At 38.1% G+C, this 17,584-nt stretch overlaps 1 protein-coding gene across 1 annotated transcript in view; it reads right to left on the bottom strand.

Annotated features, from left to right (window-relative positions):
* Positions 1-17,584, bottom strand: part of LOC121431528 — a 46,342-nt gene that overhangs the window by 7,087 nt on the left and 21,671 nt on the right. The window contains exons 6-11 of the mRNA XM_041629085.1: positions 12,476-16,368; positions 11,323-11,457; positions 8,057-8,403; positions 5,246-5,370; positions 3,840-3,975; positions 1,764-1,940 (exon numbers count right to left, since the gene is read on the bottom strand). Coding sequence (XP_041485019.1) covers positions 1,764-1,940; positions 3,840-3,975; positions 5,246-5,370; positions 8,057-8,403; positions 11,323-11,457; positions 12,476-16,368 — 4,813 coding nt within the window. The remainder of the gene's footprint in view (positions 1-1,763; positions 1,941-3,839; positions 3,976-5,245; positions 5,371-8,056; positions 8,404-11,322; positions 11,458-12,475; positions 16,369-17,584) is intronic.

Here is a 17,584-nt window from a genome sequence, read left to right as displayed (position 1 = left end):
AGATGAAGTTGGACTGATATGAAAACAAGCAAGATATTCACTCTCTCATATGAAAGTCACCTCATTTGTTATATGTTTTTTTAAATATATGTTTCATACTTTTATATTGCAAGTCAAGTTATAAAGTTGTTTTGTACAACATCACACAACCATCTCTCAGGCAAACTAATCAAGGAGGTGTCCTTTACATGCAAAAGTAACATTCAACTAATTTTGCTTTCTTTGCACAGAAAACATTCACTGTAATAGTAATATTCAGAGTTAATGTCCATAGAATGAACACATTCTTATACAGGTAATGATTCTGATGATGATGATGAATATGTTGCTATCAATAAGAGCTAATAGAAAGGAATTATGAAAGATATGGAAGAGATTGTTTGTTGTATGAATATAAGGAGTGTACATTGAGAGGACATAACTCTCAGTGTGATAAATACAGTGATGCATGATTCAATACATTTGATTGTTTTGTTAAACTATTTGGAATACCTTAATAATATGAGGATAAGACAAATGTGAGGGCACATTCCTTGAAGAGGGGGCGCTGTGTAGCAAACCAGTCCGCTGCGATTTTGATTATCTTGCCTTAAATGCTGATGGCACTTTTGGTATGTGAGAGCTCTTTTATGGATAAACATTGGAGTATCGTGGTGATCATCGAGGTGACAAGCTCAAGATTTCCCTGCTCCTCTCCAACAAGGTCATATGTACTAATATGGATGTAATTTCAGGTAATTGGTGTAGTGTTAATTGTGATAATCTGTAAGAGATGCTGAATGATCAATTATAATCAAACTATGACAATTGTAAATCAAATCATCTCCAAACTGTGTCATTAATGGAATCTCAATTGCCTACTATGTACAGTAAAGGCCACCACAATGAGAAATGTACAGCTCCAATAGAAATTAAATATTTTTCTATAAATCAACTCTTCACATACCCTCTCAAGTCTCAACCCAATATATTTTGGGAAAATAGAACACACCCGGGTCTCTACATTACAACATATAAAGATACAAGGAAACCACCCACATCAAGGATGGCTAGTTCATCATTGGATGAAGGTGATAGAGGCAAGGGACAGGCCAGCCTTCCAGCATCCAGAACCCGTTCTAAAACAACGGGTCATCACAATAATCGAGAGCATGAGGTATGAAACAACTACAAGGTTTAAAAGGCATATAGAAGGTGTAAGCTTTTAAAAGGAATGATAATAATATAATAGAACAGTTTTTGTATACCGGTAGCGCATTACACCTTACAAAGGTGTCAATGTGCATGAGGAAAAGAAGAAAAGATGAGGGAAAGCTGCTGGTAATGCTTTGATATTATTTTCAGTTAAATAAATGTTTTCAATGCAGATTTAAATTGCCCAATTGTATCAACTTGCCTTAAATTGTGTTGGATACTATTCCAGAGTTCCGGTGCTGCATGCGCAAATCCCTGTTCGCCATAAAACTTTGTCTTAACAACAGGGTACGTTATATAAATCCTTATGAAGTGATCTAAGATTTCGAACAGGTTCATATTTTACAAGTAACTCAGACAGATAAGATGGAGCCATTTGTCGAAAACACCGACATGAGAATAGTAAGATCTTGAACTTAATACATGGTTTAAAAGGGGATATAGCATCAATATGTATATGTTATAAGGTATGAAAAAGGTACAATGTATGAATAGATAAACGATATGAAAAATTAAAAGGTATAACTATAAGGTTTAACATATAAAGGTTTAAATGTACAAATACACACCTGATTGGAGTAATACACAGCCAGCTCTTTCTGTCCAGAGTGATACGCCTTGGCAGCTTTCTTGAAGCATTCGTCTCTCTGCTTGAAGTGCAAGGTGGCTTCTGCTCTGTAGTCTTCGTAAGCAGGCTTCTCTGTTGATTGGTAATGACCATCTGTCCTGTCAGACTGTCCCTTTCCCTGTAAGACAGATGAATGAAGAGGGTGTACAGGATGGCTTACAAAAAAGAGCTCAGAATGCTTCTTTTAATAACAAAAAACAAGTGGAGCGGGCTTCAATATAGCAGCAGTGCTGACTTTGAAAACGACAACAGAATAATTATTCACAAAAAAAACACCAATCATATGATAACAAAATGCTATGTTCATTGACCCTAAATGACATTTGACCTTGATCATGTGACCTTTAATAGACTTGTGCAAGATGATCACTGATACTTGATCACCCTATGTCCACATTTCATGAAGTCTATTCATAAAATTTCAAAGTTATGATGGCAATTAAAAAAAAAACAATCACTCCAATTTGGCCAAAGTACGTTAAACCTAAATGACATTTGACCTTCATCCTGTGACCTGAAACTTATTCAGGATGTTTACTGATCCTTGATTACTCTAATGTCCTAGTTTCATGAATTGTATCCATAAACTTTCAAATTATGATTGCAAATCAATACCCCAATATGGCCGAAGTTCCTAAATGACTTTTGACCTTGGTCATGTGACGTGAAACTCATGCAGGATGTTCAGTGATACTTGATTAACCTTATGTCCAAATTTCATGAACTAGGTCCCTATACTTTCTAAGTTATGATGACACTTCAAAAAATTAACCTCAGTTTAAGATTTCAATCTTGATGCCGGAATGGAAAAGCAGCGACTATAGTCCCGCTCTGCTTTGCAGGCAAGACAAAAATCAACTAGGAATCGATGTGAAGGATCGCGATCACTGTGAGTTAGATTCCCCTATTAATTCTAATCATGACAAAACTCAAATTCATCTCCAAACTTTCATGATTTCAAAAAGAGCAATGTCATTAGAGCCTACTTGAAGTTAGGCTGAAATAAATTGAGTGTGGTGGGCTTAAATGTTTCTGTAAGTTCTGGTAATGATCCCAAAATAACTTCTGAGAGAATCCAATTAAATGAGCACCCAAGTATGTTAATGTATGAATAAAATATGTAGCAAATTGTCCTGATATAAAGTGTGTAAGTGCCGAGAGATAAGCACCATAAGCATGACATTCCAGCCAATAATAGGTTCTTTTCCAAGCAATATTAATAAACTGCCCCACATGTGCTTATCTGCGTTGGCAATCTTCTGTGTGATCATTTTCCAGATTTCACTAATTCACAGAATTAGTTTATGTAGATATACCAGAGCATGGGGGTGTCTCACAAAGATTTAAGTACAACTTAGAGTCTCACTCAAATGACGACGCATACATGTACATGATGTGCAACCTCAATCTTATTGATCAATACACAGTAGTGCGCATCCTCTTTGCATGATCTGACCAATGCAGTCATGCCTTTTATACCGCAAGCAACTAGACATTTCAGTGCAACTCTAAGTCATACTTAAATCTTTCTGAAACAACCCCTGATTTATATTGACATGGTGAGAATAGACCTTTTATATGTATGTCTCATACCCCTTTCATAAACCCAATTATGCGGCTAATAGCAGCATAATTTGGTCGTAAAATTGGAGGAGGACAAGAGTTATCTGCATTATTTTGATGCTGCTATTATCCGCATAATAGCAGCATCGGGACAAGATTTTGAGTTTATGAACGCATTTCCAAATAATGCGGATAATTGCCATGGTGCGGTCACAAGGTCACCCTTTTCCAACACAACCGCATTGGAGGGGGCGTGTCCAGTTGTCATGACGATAATCCGCCTTTTTCAGGACGGGCGCTCGTAAAAATAATGCGGCTTATTTTCGGAGTTTGTGAACGCAATTTTTATTGAATTATCCGCATTACTCTTAGGCGGCTGATTGGAGGATAGGTTTATGAAAAGGGTAAAAGACTTTCTTATGAAATCATCGTTTCCTGGTAAATCTCTTCTTACCTTTCTCCTGGCAGGAGAGCTCTCTCTTCTCTTTTCCATCTCTTCCAGAGCTTCAGGACTGAACACATCTTTGACAGGATCAGTACACTCTCGGTAAACGGCATTCACTTCCCACTCTGTAGCCCGGAGGTCATAGCTTTAAAAAAAAGCAACACAGGTACTTACAGTAAATGACATGAAATGGAAACTTCCTGCTTCATTCTTTATGACATTCTTACATTTTTGTTATTTCAAAAAATCTATTAATCTATTGATGCATTTCTCCATTTATATATTGATTATTAATTTATTTAGTCATTAATTATTAATATATCTATTAATATATATCTATCTATTATGTATCTGTCTGTCTATCCATCCATCCATTCATCTGTCCATCCATCTATTTTATATTCTATATCTATCTATCTTTCTATCTATCTATCTATCTATCTATCTACCTACCTACCTACCTACCTATCTACATGTATCTATCTATCTATCCATCTCTCCATCCATCCATCTCTCCATCCATCCATCTTTCTATTGACTTCCTTATCATTACTTTATTCATTCATATATTCATCTTATTTTCATTTTGAGGAGAGCGAGGTATGCAGTGCCAAACATTTTATTTCATTGGCCAAGTGTTCTGGACTCTGGCTTTAAATCAATCAAGCTACTTCAATGAATTTCAATATATAAATTGAATTTATTAGAACGTCACTGGCAATTGCCAACATTTTGTTCAAAATAAGAAGTACAAAATAATACAAAACAAATATACAATTCAAGGAATATAAGCAAATTTATATATACAATATATACATGTATGGGTATGTATATAAATGTATGGTTTGCCAAATGATACCAGTCTTTCAACACTATTTATTTCATCTGTCTTACATGTACGTTACAACACTTAACCTTTCACCTTAAAATTTAAATACCAGTCTCTTACCTCCCTACATACACCAATGAAAGAAGCAAAGGAATTACGTTGGATGAAAGAAGTCAGAGAGTTTGCTTCCACAACGCGCAACGGACTCAAGAACACAGTAAAATAATATTGAAAATGCCCTTCAAATGAGAATGAATGGCTGGGATTTCTTCCTTGAAAATCGGTGAACTGGAACAGCCGTTTCGTCCTAAGTTTCAGAGCTGTCAAAAAAATTGCAAATGTTGTCTTCCGGAGTCCACGGCGAAACTGCTGTTTCAACAAAGACTTCTTGGTTGTTATGTCATGAAGGGCAATTCGACAATGCATTTTCTACGTTCTTGAATCCTTGTGCGTAGTGGAAGCGAAAACTCCCCATTGACCATGGACTAACATAACCAAGCCATGTTCCACACAACTCTACATTACCAATCCAAATCTCAGTAAGTAACTGATTCTACATAGTATTTTCCCTTTCTGAGAAACCTACTTGTTAGCAATGAATATTTCATCCAGGGCCTTTCTGTCCACATCTGGAAAGGCCTCAAACAGCTGATCCCGCTTTAATTTGGTCGCTATGGTGTTGGCTCTTACAGGACTAGGGCTGTTCCAAACCTAATATATAAAAAAAATAAAACAATATATAAAATGAAAAAAAAACAATATATACATGTATATATATATATATATATATATATATATATATATATATATATATATATATGTATATATATATATACATATATATTTATATAATATTGACTAGCCTTGAGGGGAACATCAAATATATTGCCAGCAAATGAATCATATTGGCCTGAGTCTTTAGACGAGGGCAATATGGGTCATTTAAGGGCAATATATTTGATGTTCCCCCAAAGAAGAGAGCTCTAGTCAATATTTTTATTATCATCCAAATCAGATATCTAGAGCAAAAATCATGATAATGGGGATATTTCTTTTAAAAATAGAGTTCTATTGTGGCATGTTAATATCGGTCTAGGCTCTGCACTTTACTTTACGTACTTGCAAGCGCTCGCGTTGTCTTTATTATGACGTATTTGTTGGTGCGCGGATCCTTATGAAGCGTATCTCTTTATACGCATCCTAAAAAGGCCCAGATGTGAGACCAGGGAAAATACAAAGGTATATTTTGTGTCGTCTCTACATGTAAAGTAAATACGCGCATTGAGACCGAGGAAAATACAAACAATATACCTACCCTTCCCGATATTCAGAAAAAGTAGGGCAATATGGTTTTGTAAATGACCAGCTCAGATGTCTGATATGGGTGATAAATATATATATATATATATATATATATATTTTTTTTTCCATTTATTTTCATTTTCCTTCTGCCTGTTAATATACTTTTGTCTTTTGTGTACACAGTTTACCTATTTTTCTTACTGGGGGAACATTTCAACCCACAGGCTTTGCTTTCTAATACCATGGTCAAATTTGTTCTACGGCGGCCGTACGGCAAGTCGAAAACAGTCGTTTTAACATTTTTGTACCAGCTAAACATAGGTGGTTTGAATAAAAATGAATAAAACGGCTGTTTTCGACTCGCCGTACGGCCGCCGTAGAGCAAATGTGACTAAGGTATTAGTTTCCCCCTTTTCCACATCTACTTTATTATACATGAATATATACAGTATAATGCATTTATCATTAACTGTATTTCTATGTATATTTTTAATGATTTGAAATGCATTTATATGATCTTATGTGTTGTGAATTTGAATATGTAAAATTTTTTATGATTTGGAAATAAAAACATTGAATTGAAATACACGAAAGAGTAGACAGGACAACACAATATTTTTTTATCGTTCACCCAAACAGATTGCCATCCTCACTATTTACGAATCATGAAGTATCGCCATATTTGCAAATCAGCCAGTGCCTTTACTATACAATGAGCATGAGCATGTAGGACAAAATCAAGGTAGTTTGGAATATCATTTCCTTTATTGTGTGATTGCCTGAAATATTTCAATCCATCTTAAAACCACAAATATCCTGTAATAATCATTACAAATGTCTGAATATTGAGTAATACAAATTTTAGTAAAATATATTATCACATTGCGTCAAGCAGTGATGCTTTGTGACACAGTTTCATACATGCAAGTAGATCATCTGTTTTTTTGTTCTCTTGCACAGGTTTGTTATAAACATTCAATGCACAATTTGCAGAGGGCCAAAAGAGGAAGTCCCTGTTTATATTTTCTCTATAATCCAAACATTTCTTCACTGAGTAAAAACCCAGATGCAGTTGATTGACCAGTATTTTGTTATGCTACTTCAAACACAATCTTCACGATGATGTGCTGAACCATGCAAAAAAAAAAAAACAAGATCAAATTATAAAAAATACCCTGAAAAACATGTGTCGAAAAAATATCTATAACACCTGTAGATATGATTGCTTCTTTGTTTTAAGTACTGTAAAAGTGGAAATATTCGCGGTGTGGAAATTTTCGCGCATTTCGTGGCAAGATCGGCGAGCGCAAATTTAAAAGCACGCGAATTTATGAGCATCTATTTTAATGCAAATTGCGTGTATCGTTTTGGCAAAGAGATTGCATAATTTGATTTAAAGAGGGCGGCATTTACGGTAGCAAGCTTGAGCTCCAAAATCATATGCATAGCGAGAATTCGTTTTAAAAGCAATGCGATCATTTTTTTTTTAACAGTCGCAGATCGGTAATTAAATTATGATTTTGGTTGAAATATAAATTGCTTTTGCTATTTGATTGGTGAGTGTTTAGATCTGTTAGGTTTTTTAGAAGACCTTGGGTCGATCGCCCAAGTTTGTTGATTGATCCCATGCACTTCAAATAGCTGTAGTCCCCCCGATTCTTACCCGGTGCTCGGCCGTCTATCCCAGGCCAGCAGCCTGGCAGTGCCGCCGTTTTGCCTTTCCCGATGTCCGCCCCGCAAAGAAAAGTTGCGCTAAATGTCACAAAGCTAATGATTAGATCCAAACAATGCGGAATTATGCGGCCCTAGAGCTAAAATTATGATCAGAAAATACAATTTTGTTGCTGAAATTTTAATTGAAACCATTCACAGATGGCAAGAAGGAAGTGACTTTGTGATAATGGAGTGTGCAGCGCGATTTTAAAAACCCGCGAATATGTTTGAAGCCGCCCGAGCGCGAAATATTAATCCCGCGAAAATAACAGCGTTTACAGTAATGACAATTAAAGCAATTCAGAGGTTCAGAAGGACAACATACTTACATAATGGTGCTATGAAAAAAACCCCAAAACAAACACCAGAAACAAAAACTCACCCCTTTCTTTTCTCTCTCCTGTTTCAACTCCTCTTCCGCCATGATCTGCGCCAACTCCGGCACCTCCATCCTCTGCACCGGCGGAGGGTACTTCCCCGGTTCCGCTCTTCCTACTGCTCCCATCTCACCAAGATTCCTCAACCCACCTCCTACCAACACCTGCTCCCCTCTCTTTGGGTCCTGACCCCCATTGACAATGGCTCCGTTCGGCTCCGGCTCCTTCTGCCGCCGCTTGTTCCGTTTTGGGGATCCCGGCGAGACGAACTTGGTGGGTTTCTTATCCCGGTGAGCTTTGGCCAGCTTCTTGAGATTCTCCTCCTGCTGCAGCCTCCGGGCGAGTTCTTCGTCTAGGAGGTGACGGCGGAAAGAAGACATTCTCATTAGCTTGTGCATAATGAAGCAACACATAGGACAAACGCACTACAAAACACTACGGAAAGACACTGATGATGTTCCCGATACAGATCCAGCAATTGTTGGGATGTTAATTTTCAATGTGATGGAACTTCTGTACATGTATCTACCGCAAACATATGGAAATACTCGACAAAAGACAACAACAAAGCTACATGTATGTAATGTAAGAGCTAGGAGCAGACCTCAAATAGAATAAATCACCCTAAAAATTCAATTTTTTGAAGTAAACAATCAAATTTGAGCAGTGGTGAAATTATACGATCAAAGTACACATGCACTGTTTGTACATGGTCAGAAAAAAAAAACAGAAGCGAGTTATGAAGTTTACTCTATAAACTCTATTCATACAGGACATGAGTCATGGTGATATATACACAAAACAAACACATCCATCAATTCAGGTAGACTTAAGGCTAAGAATTTCCTGTTTTCAATCCTGTCAGAGCCATGATTGGCTTCTGTTCAAGAACAGTTCAAACAAACTTTATTAGATTGACTTTTTAATTGTAGATGACTGATGACACTCAGCTGACTTCAATTCACTATCAAGTCACAAAGACTTCTTCAACAGTTAACATGTATGCACAAACTGGATGACAAAAGTTGGCTAATAGCACATGTATCCATAGTATACTGGACAGGTGATCAAACATCACTGAATGAACATGTACATTGTATGACAAATCTGGCCAAAATGACACACAAAAAAACAAGGACTCAAGCAACTTTGGATCATTAAAAAAGAAAAAAAGTTGGATTTGATAATACCAAACAAGTGTAACTGCTGAAAACTTGTAGTAAACTTTTCTGAGTAACACTTCAGATAAAACTCTTTCCCGAAAGTGAATACACACATTATTTCTTATTTAACTAATAAATAATTGTCATTCATAAGAGAGTAGACAGGTTTAAATAAAAACTCTAACATGAACACTTAAGAACGATTATGAACACCAGAAAATGAAATTGAAATAACTGAGTAGTAAAGGTATACCAATGTCAGGAAACAATTATATAATACCATAGTACAAACACAACAAACCCACCTTTTCTTTTTTTTACAATTCCAACCTAGATATTTACAAGTTGGACCTGTAATAGTTGTGACCAGGCACCACAAAACCAACAAAAAGTCGTGAAGAATGGAATTTTAGTTACATAGCCCTCTCAGCTTTATAATGATATAGAACTCATTAACAATGATTGATCCTAACCCACACAAGAATAAAGAGGAGAATGTTCACTACCATGGAACACTCCTTTTGAGAAAAGGGGGACTAAAAATTACGAGTCTAATGAAGAACACTTTCATTAAATTGTGTATTGTACACAAAAAGAAGATAGAAAATCAAAAGAATTTCAATACAAGGAATTATTGGATTGCCCCCAAAGTTCACAAACTAATTAAGTACATACTGTCCATTAGCTTGAATAAATGTCAATTTTAGAACTTATACTGTTTTAAATTTATAGGGGTTCAAGGAGAGCTGATTATTCAGGTTTTCGTGAAAACAAATCATGATTACAATTAACTCAAAATGTAAAAAATAGGTCTCATAAAAACACTGAAAAATTACGGTACATTTAAGGTTTGATTGGTCCATCCAAATTTTTATAGTAAATATGGAGAGTATACTCTTTCAGAAAACACGAAAATCTGACATATGAACATTCTGAGCTAAATATTCTCAATTGGCTCCAACTGAAAATCACAAAGTGCAACTTTTGTGGGTATTGTGGTGTTGGGTCACAATTGCTCTGTTGTAAACTCTCAATGTTAAATTTAAGGGTGAAAAAATAAAGAAATTAGAGTATAAAAGAGAGAGAGGTCTGGGTTTATGTACATGTAACTCTTATATTACCCCTGCCTACTATTCAATAGAGAGGGGAAAAAATAGTCAGATATTTAGATTGCCCCTCCCCCCCCCACACACATCTAAATTCCTGGTTCCACCTCCTGGTGGTCATCAAAAGATGAATTTGATCAGTTTGTATAGCATCCACAATGCATGTTCAGGCCTTTGAGCTTTCAATATCACATCTGCTTGCTACACATGCAAAATTTATAAAACTAGTTAAACCTATTAAAGTCACATTTCCCCTATGGCAGCCATACAGCGAGTAAAAAAACATCGTTTTAATAGTTCTTGTACTAAACACATATACATGTAGGTGCTTTGGATACAAATTACTAAAATGGCAATTTTCGACTCACTGTATGGGAAATGTAACTGAGGTATTGGTAACATACAAGCCTGCTAGAACTCAAATGTATGTGTCCAGTACAATATTCACAAAGTCTGTACAGCACATTTTCAAATTTGGGTCAGAAATTCCTCATGCATCAATTTTTTCAAAAGTTTGTCTGTTCAGTAGGAGAAGTGTTTGGCAAATAAAACGTTTGGTAATATAATTCCTGTACAACACCCTGCTGTTTCCCGTCTACCTCTCTTGCACTACTTAAAGAGGATCCATGACATTTGCTCCGGCAACAATTGCTCGTATGTAAAATTTGCACATCAAGCCAAACCTAAAACCTAACCTCCAAAACTATTAAAACCCTAATCCTAATCTTTTCATTGTTCTGAACCAAATAGTCAGTTACACTCCTAACCCTAACCCTATGCCTTCTGAGATACCTTCTGAACCATTCAAATGTGACTGAAATTTCAATATAAAAGGACTGTGGATACCACCCACTTTCAATGTAGCATTAAGCCAATAAAACTTACTACTTTTATGTCATCAAGCAAGGTTTAAAGTGAGGGTACACGCACAAATTGTTTTTGTTCTTGTTCAAAAGATGAAATGTGTCTCAATGCCTGAAGGGAGAAAGATCATCAGCTTACCTCTCTGTAACATTTCATCCACCTGTCTCTCTTGGTCTTGAAACCTTTGTTCCAGTCCACTGGACCAGGCCGTGTGGAGTTGCTTGGCTACCTGGTAACCGATCTTCACCTTCAGGTCATCAGGAGACAACATATCTAGAACGCAAGAAAAGAACATCATGGAGGATCGTTAGAGATGAGAAAGAGATAAGAGGAGGACAACGAAGATAATGATGGTAATAATGAACATGATGATAATGACAGAGATGAAGATGGTGACAATAATGATGATGATAGTGGTGGTGATCAACCATGATGATGATAATGACGTGGTAAAAGTTGTGTTAACGATAATGTTTTTATAATAGTGATACTGACAATGATAATAATAATAATGATGATGGTGGTAATGGTGATAATCATGATATTATCTATGAGGATGAAGATAATGACGATGATGATAATGATGATGATGGTAACAATAATGACGAACATGACGATGGTGAAGGTGATGACATTGCCAGCCTATGATGATACCAACTGCTTAGGTACTTACAGCACACGATGCACAATTCTCCAATGATTTCACCTTCACTCCAATTTCAAAAAGAGCATTTATCAAAATTTTACTTTTTGATCTGGCCTACAAGCTTATTTTGATCATGATTAATTTCTTACTGTATTGATCAACAAAGTTACTCATTAACCCCTGTTAAGTGAAAAACTGTCAAATACCCTATTAATGGACAAATTACAATCTTTGGAGATGAAAGACTCTTGAAAGAAGTAATAAATACATATAGCAAGATGACGGGAGTGACCAAGAGGAGGAAAAAAAAGAAACAGAGAGGGGGGGAGGGATGCATTACAATATTAAGAATTTTGAAAATTCCCCTCGAAGAAAAACACCTGCATGCACTATTTTTTAATAATCTAAACATTGTATTAATGCGGTAGATGTCTAGATTTATTTATAAATTTGTTAATAATGATTACATAATAAATGCAACAACCTTAATGCAGTACTCCAATAAATCCTATGTGTATACACATTCCACCTATTTGCAAGTTACATGTTTTTCCGACATTGAAATATTATGAGTAATTTTGTATCAACAGAACAATGACATAGAGGATTGAACTAATGTTGCACAAGCACTAACTTCCTACTTACCAGGATCGAGATGGAATCCTACTTGGCCAAAGAGTTCCTGGAGCTGAAGAGCAAATGCGGCATCCATCTGAAGCACCATACCCCCAAGATAGTCGTACACTCCTTCACCACTCTCTGCAAACTTGTCCATAGTATTGCCTTCATCGAGAAGACCATCCGCCTCGGGCTTGATGACATCGTAACCAGCTTTCCAGGGTATATCCGAGTCACTCATCTCATCTGCAGATGTCTGTTTCAAACTTTGAATGTCATTTAACAGGTTATCTACAGTATCACCTTCAGGTTGTTCAACTATGTGCTGCTGTTGCTGTGGACTAGAGTTTCCACTTGTATGATCGTTCGTCAGTGGATCTTGACTAAGGGACTCCTTTGAACCCTTCTTGGCATTGCTGGGGCTGGTTCTAGAACTTTCTTTCTCCTTGTTTCTCGATTCTTCAAGGTCATTTATATAGGTTGAACCGTCTTCATCTACTCTAGAACCAGAACTTTCTTTCTCCTCGTTTCTCGATTCTTGAAGGTCGTTTATATAGGTTGAACCTTCTTCATCTACTCTATGACTCTCAGGTTCAGACACAAGTGTTATCTCATCAACACAAGGCTTTGTCCCTTCAATCGTTGCACTTTCGGTTACAGGAAAGTCAGGTTTTGTCTGTGGAGCAACACAATCATCAGTCTGCAAGTCGGGTTTAATTGTGTCTTCTGTGACTTGCTTTGTGGTCACTGCCAAAGTTTCTGATGGTTGCTGCGATGGAACAGGAGGATCTGGTTTGGATAGGGAAAGACCGTGTGCTGCATTATCCGGACTGTGACAAGCAGCGGCCAAATGTAGCATTTGCCGATCCTCGATAAAAGACTCTAGCATTGGTAGTTCATCAGAAGTGGTGCTAGTAGTGATATGCATAGCACTCTTTGGTTTGATCAATTGACTTGTACCAGAGTAAAAATTGTTGAAATACTCAAATTCGTCACTGTCTGTTTCCTCTTCCTGTTTGTGTAGTTCACTGTCATTGTTACTTGTTCCATCTGCCCTTGTTTTGTCATTCGTTGTTGTTGTTTCAGCAGTGTCATTTGTGTTTGAGCCTGCATTACCCGGTCTACAGTGAGCAGTTTCTGGAATATATTCAGTGCTTGTTTTCAGGTTATTGCTGAAGATAATCTGGTTTGCTTGCTTTAATTCACTGGCAAACCTCTGGCTGTCACTAGCTAATTTGTTAAGAGCATCAATCCTGGAAGACGACACATCAGTTTTTGTTTCATTGTTCATTCTTTGAGATATTACAGGATTGCCGGAAGAGCTGGCTCTTACTTCAGTTCTTGCCCCTTCCATATTTGTTCCTATTCTGACATCTTGCTCTTGCAGAATCTTCACAGAATCATTGGTTACTTTATCCTTGTTTCCAGAAACTACACTGGCAGATTCTGAAAACGCTGTTGCATTTGTTGAAACATATCCTGGTGTGCCCCTGTCCTCTGGAGAGTTTGCTGCTGATTGGGCTAATGAATCAAGCAATATATTTGTTGCCATCTCAACATCTCCACTGCAAGTTTCCAATAGACTCTTCAGATCTTTAGTTGAGGAGGCAGGAAAGCAACCTTGCATCATCGATAGTTTCTCATCCTCAAGATCACAAGTCTCCTCAATGATTTCCTCAGTCATGCAGCTTTTGTTGAGTTTCAATGACACTGGAATGGGTGATGATCTATCTTGATTGTCCTTATCAGCTTCACTGCTACTACCTTTGTCTGAGCTGTTCAACAAACGTGCCACCGCTGTTCTGCATAGATATCCTTGAGGAAGGTCCTGAGACTCTATGGTCCCACTGATGATTCTCTGGAGAAATGCAAAGTCCTGGCCACTAGTTTCAGTACTAATGTCACACTGACTCACTTCCACATCCTTTGATTCTTCTTTACACACAGGGAATGTTGGCTTTGGAATGCTTCTTAAAGGATCAAACTTTGACCAGTCAGTGTTTTCAGAGACAGGAGGCGTAGTAGATGTTGGTGAGGTAAAGACTGCTGCAAGGCGCCTTGATGACTTACCACCACTCAACCTTCTCGATGTTCTTTTTAATGCTGGTGTAGAGGCACGGGGGCATTCATTTGATACTTCACCCTCTTTTGTTAGAGGAGATGTTACTTCAGGTTTAGTTCTTGGTGTACACTCAAATTTGTCCTCAGGCTCTTGAAGAGGAATGTGAGGTGAACCTGTTGAAGTGCCACAGTCACTTTCTTCCTCCTGACAGGAAGTGTGACACTCCCCATCTATTCTTTCATTGCCATCTATGGACTTTTGTGTTGTTTTGGAATCATGAGCTTCTGTCTGGTTTGTCACAACATTAACATTCAGTGGTTGTGTGTGCTCTGCAACGATTTCTTTGACAGAATTGTCACCCTCTGTCTTTAGATCATCACACTGTATAGGATCTCTTCTGGTGTTGATGTTCTTGTCATCACCAGCATGACTGTGAACAGGTATGTCCCCTTCAATGCTCCTGTCCATGGTGATGTCAACACTTATGTCAACCTTCCCTGTCACTGACATGTCCACAGATCTATTGACATTGCCTTGGATATTTTCTGCAAGTAACATCTCAAACATTTTCTTGTCACTGCCCAAAGCTGGATCCTCAGGCATAGATGAGGCACTAGCAGAGGAATTTCCTCTCTGGTCATCGCTACTGGAGAGCCGAGTGTTTTCTTTCATGCTTCCTGAGCTAGGTGGCTTTATCTCATCAATGGTCACTTCTAGCATGGGATCTTCCAACACTGTCTCAGGTTGAGCTTGGTTTTCAGTCACAAGTGATGCACTGAGAGTCTCAGGTTCATCATTTTGGAACACTTTACCATTCTTCTCTAAATCTTCAAACATCTCTTTCCCATTACTTGATGATGCCAATGTTGAACTCGCCAGACCAATATCATTCATCAATCTTTTCATGGGATCCTGTGACAAACTATCCTCACTCTCAAGAAATCTTATTGCTGCATCAGATGGCTTGTTATGTTGATTATGCTGCTGCCCCCTTTGATTAACATTTATATTTCTCCTTTTCTCCAATCCACGATTTGGTGATGGGGAATGGGATCCTCCACCAGTCCTCTTCCCTCTCTTAGGTGCTGATACCCATCCTTCATTATCACACTGGGGTCCATCATTTCTCATTCCTCCTCTATCTTTAGGTGAAGGTGAATGAGATGGGGAGTTTACCCTGTATGGACCGTTGTAAGGTGCACTATTTGGTCTACCCGAAGATCTCATACCGTCTGAGCCATCTGTTTGGTATCTGCTTCCATGGTGCTCGTTGTTGTACCTCCTGGGGGAGCCACTCTTAAGATTGTTCCTCTGATTCAGATCCTTCCTAGCATCTCTTCCTCCTCTTGCCCGGTTCCTGTGGTTCCCCTTATGATGCCCACCCACTGTTTCCCATCCTTCCTCTGTGGCACTGTCACCTCCTCTCGCATCATCCTGATGACTCACCTCTCGCTCTGGTTTGCTCACTTGGTCATTATGGTGTCCAGAACGAATGTTTCTCTGATTCAGATCCTTCCTGGCATCTCTTCCTCCTCTTGTCCGGTTCCTCTGATTCCCCTTATTATGTCCTCCCACGGTTTCCCATCCCTCCTCAGCAGCACTGGCACCTCCTCTGGCATCGTCCCGATGACTCACCTCTTGCTCTTGTTTTCTCACTTGGTTCTTCTGCTGTCCAGATTTCCTTGGAGACTGTCCATCTCCTTTGGGGATATCTGGACCCTCTCGGTCATAACTGTCAATATACTCTGGTGTTTTCTTCTTATCAGGACTGTTCAAGATGCTTTCTACGGTCACATTTGGATCATAGTTCTGTAGCATCCTTGCAATCGCTACCCGGGGGACACCATGAGAGTTCCGTCTGTTAAGGATCAAGTGAGAAATAAACAAGTAAAGAGTGAATGTAAAGTAATGTTGTAACCCGCAAGTAAAAACCCGAACCGTACCGTCCCGTATAATCCAATAATTTGCAAGCGGGACCCGCTGACCCGTCGGGTTTTAACCCGCAAGTCAATTTATCTTTGAAAAATGAAAAACATTATTTCTGCAATCCCCACACTATACAGGCTCAAATCAGGAAAATATATGTCTACTACTACCTAGCCTAGAGTGAATTTACTTACAATTTGCAAATTCGCCTTTTATTCCTGAGATAAAATGTTTTTTGGGTGACTTTGTACCACGAAATGGGTCCGCTCTGATCTCGAAATTGAAAGCATTACGCAATTAACGCCTCGGATCGGAGCTAGCGAGCCGCAGCTCAGCGCGCTAGCTAGCTAGCCCAGGCTGCCCAGCAAGGATCGGCAGACGGCAATGTTGTTTTTCAGTCCAGGTCGGTCGACAATGCGACTCACAACAATCATAATTACAATATTCAATTCCATGGGACCTCGTCTATAAAGTAATCAAAATTGCAATAAATACCTGGATAATGATACAGTCAAGTTTTTCTTCTCGTTTATCTCTATATTATTTCCTTCTGTTTTTGTATTTCATTCGATAATATGGCCGCTAAAACTCGATGTTCAGTTTCCCGTCGCCCGCGGTATGAAATTTGGCCCGCGTTTGAAAATCAATTTTCAAAATAAACTATTTGGATATCTAGATTCAAAACTGATTTAAAACATTAATATAAGCTTTTCAGTAAGACAATTACTTGTATATCTTGTAAATACCTGCAAATCTTTTCTTTATTTCTTTTTTTGTGAATGGAATGACGCTGCATGCTCAACCATACCTCGAGGGATGTTCGTCAGGCTCCACTCAACAACCGTAGAAGTGGTGGAGCCTGCACGAACATCGCTCGAGGTATGGTTGAGCCAGGGAAGTGCCTGGTTGAGCTACCTCAATAAATCCCAAAGTCTAGTAACCTCGCGTTGGTGAGTTATCATACGGCCTAGTACTCATCCAAAATAACTTATCTTATTTGCTAATTATTACTTAAAAATCATTTGTTTTATTTTTCCAGGGGATGAGTTAAATATCAGACAAAAAAATCATCAAAGCTCAATCTGTAACAAGGCCGACGGGAGACTCACCCACGTACGCATTGGCGCTTGTGCTAGCTAGTCTGAGCT

This window comes from Lytechinus variegatus, chromosome 1 (genome assembly GCF_018143015.1).
Source record: "Lytechinus variegatus isolate NC3 chromosome 1, Lvar_3.0, whole genome shotgun sequence".
NCBI lineage: Eukaryota > Metazoa > Echinodermata > Echinoidea > Temnopleuroida > Toxopneustidae > Lytechinus > Lytechinus variegatus.
This window is presented reverse-complemented; position numbering and strand designations above follow the sequence as displayed.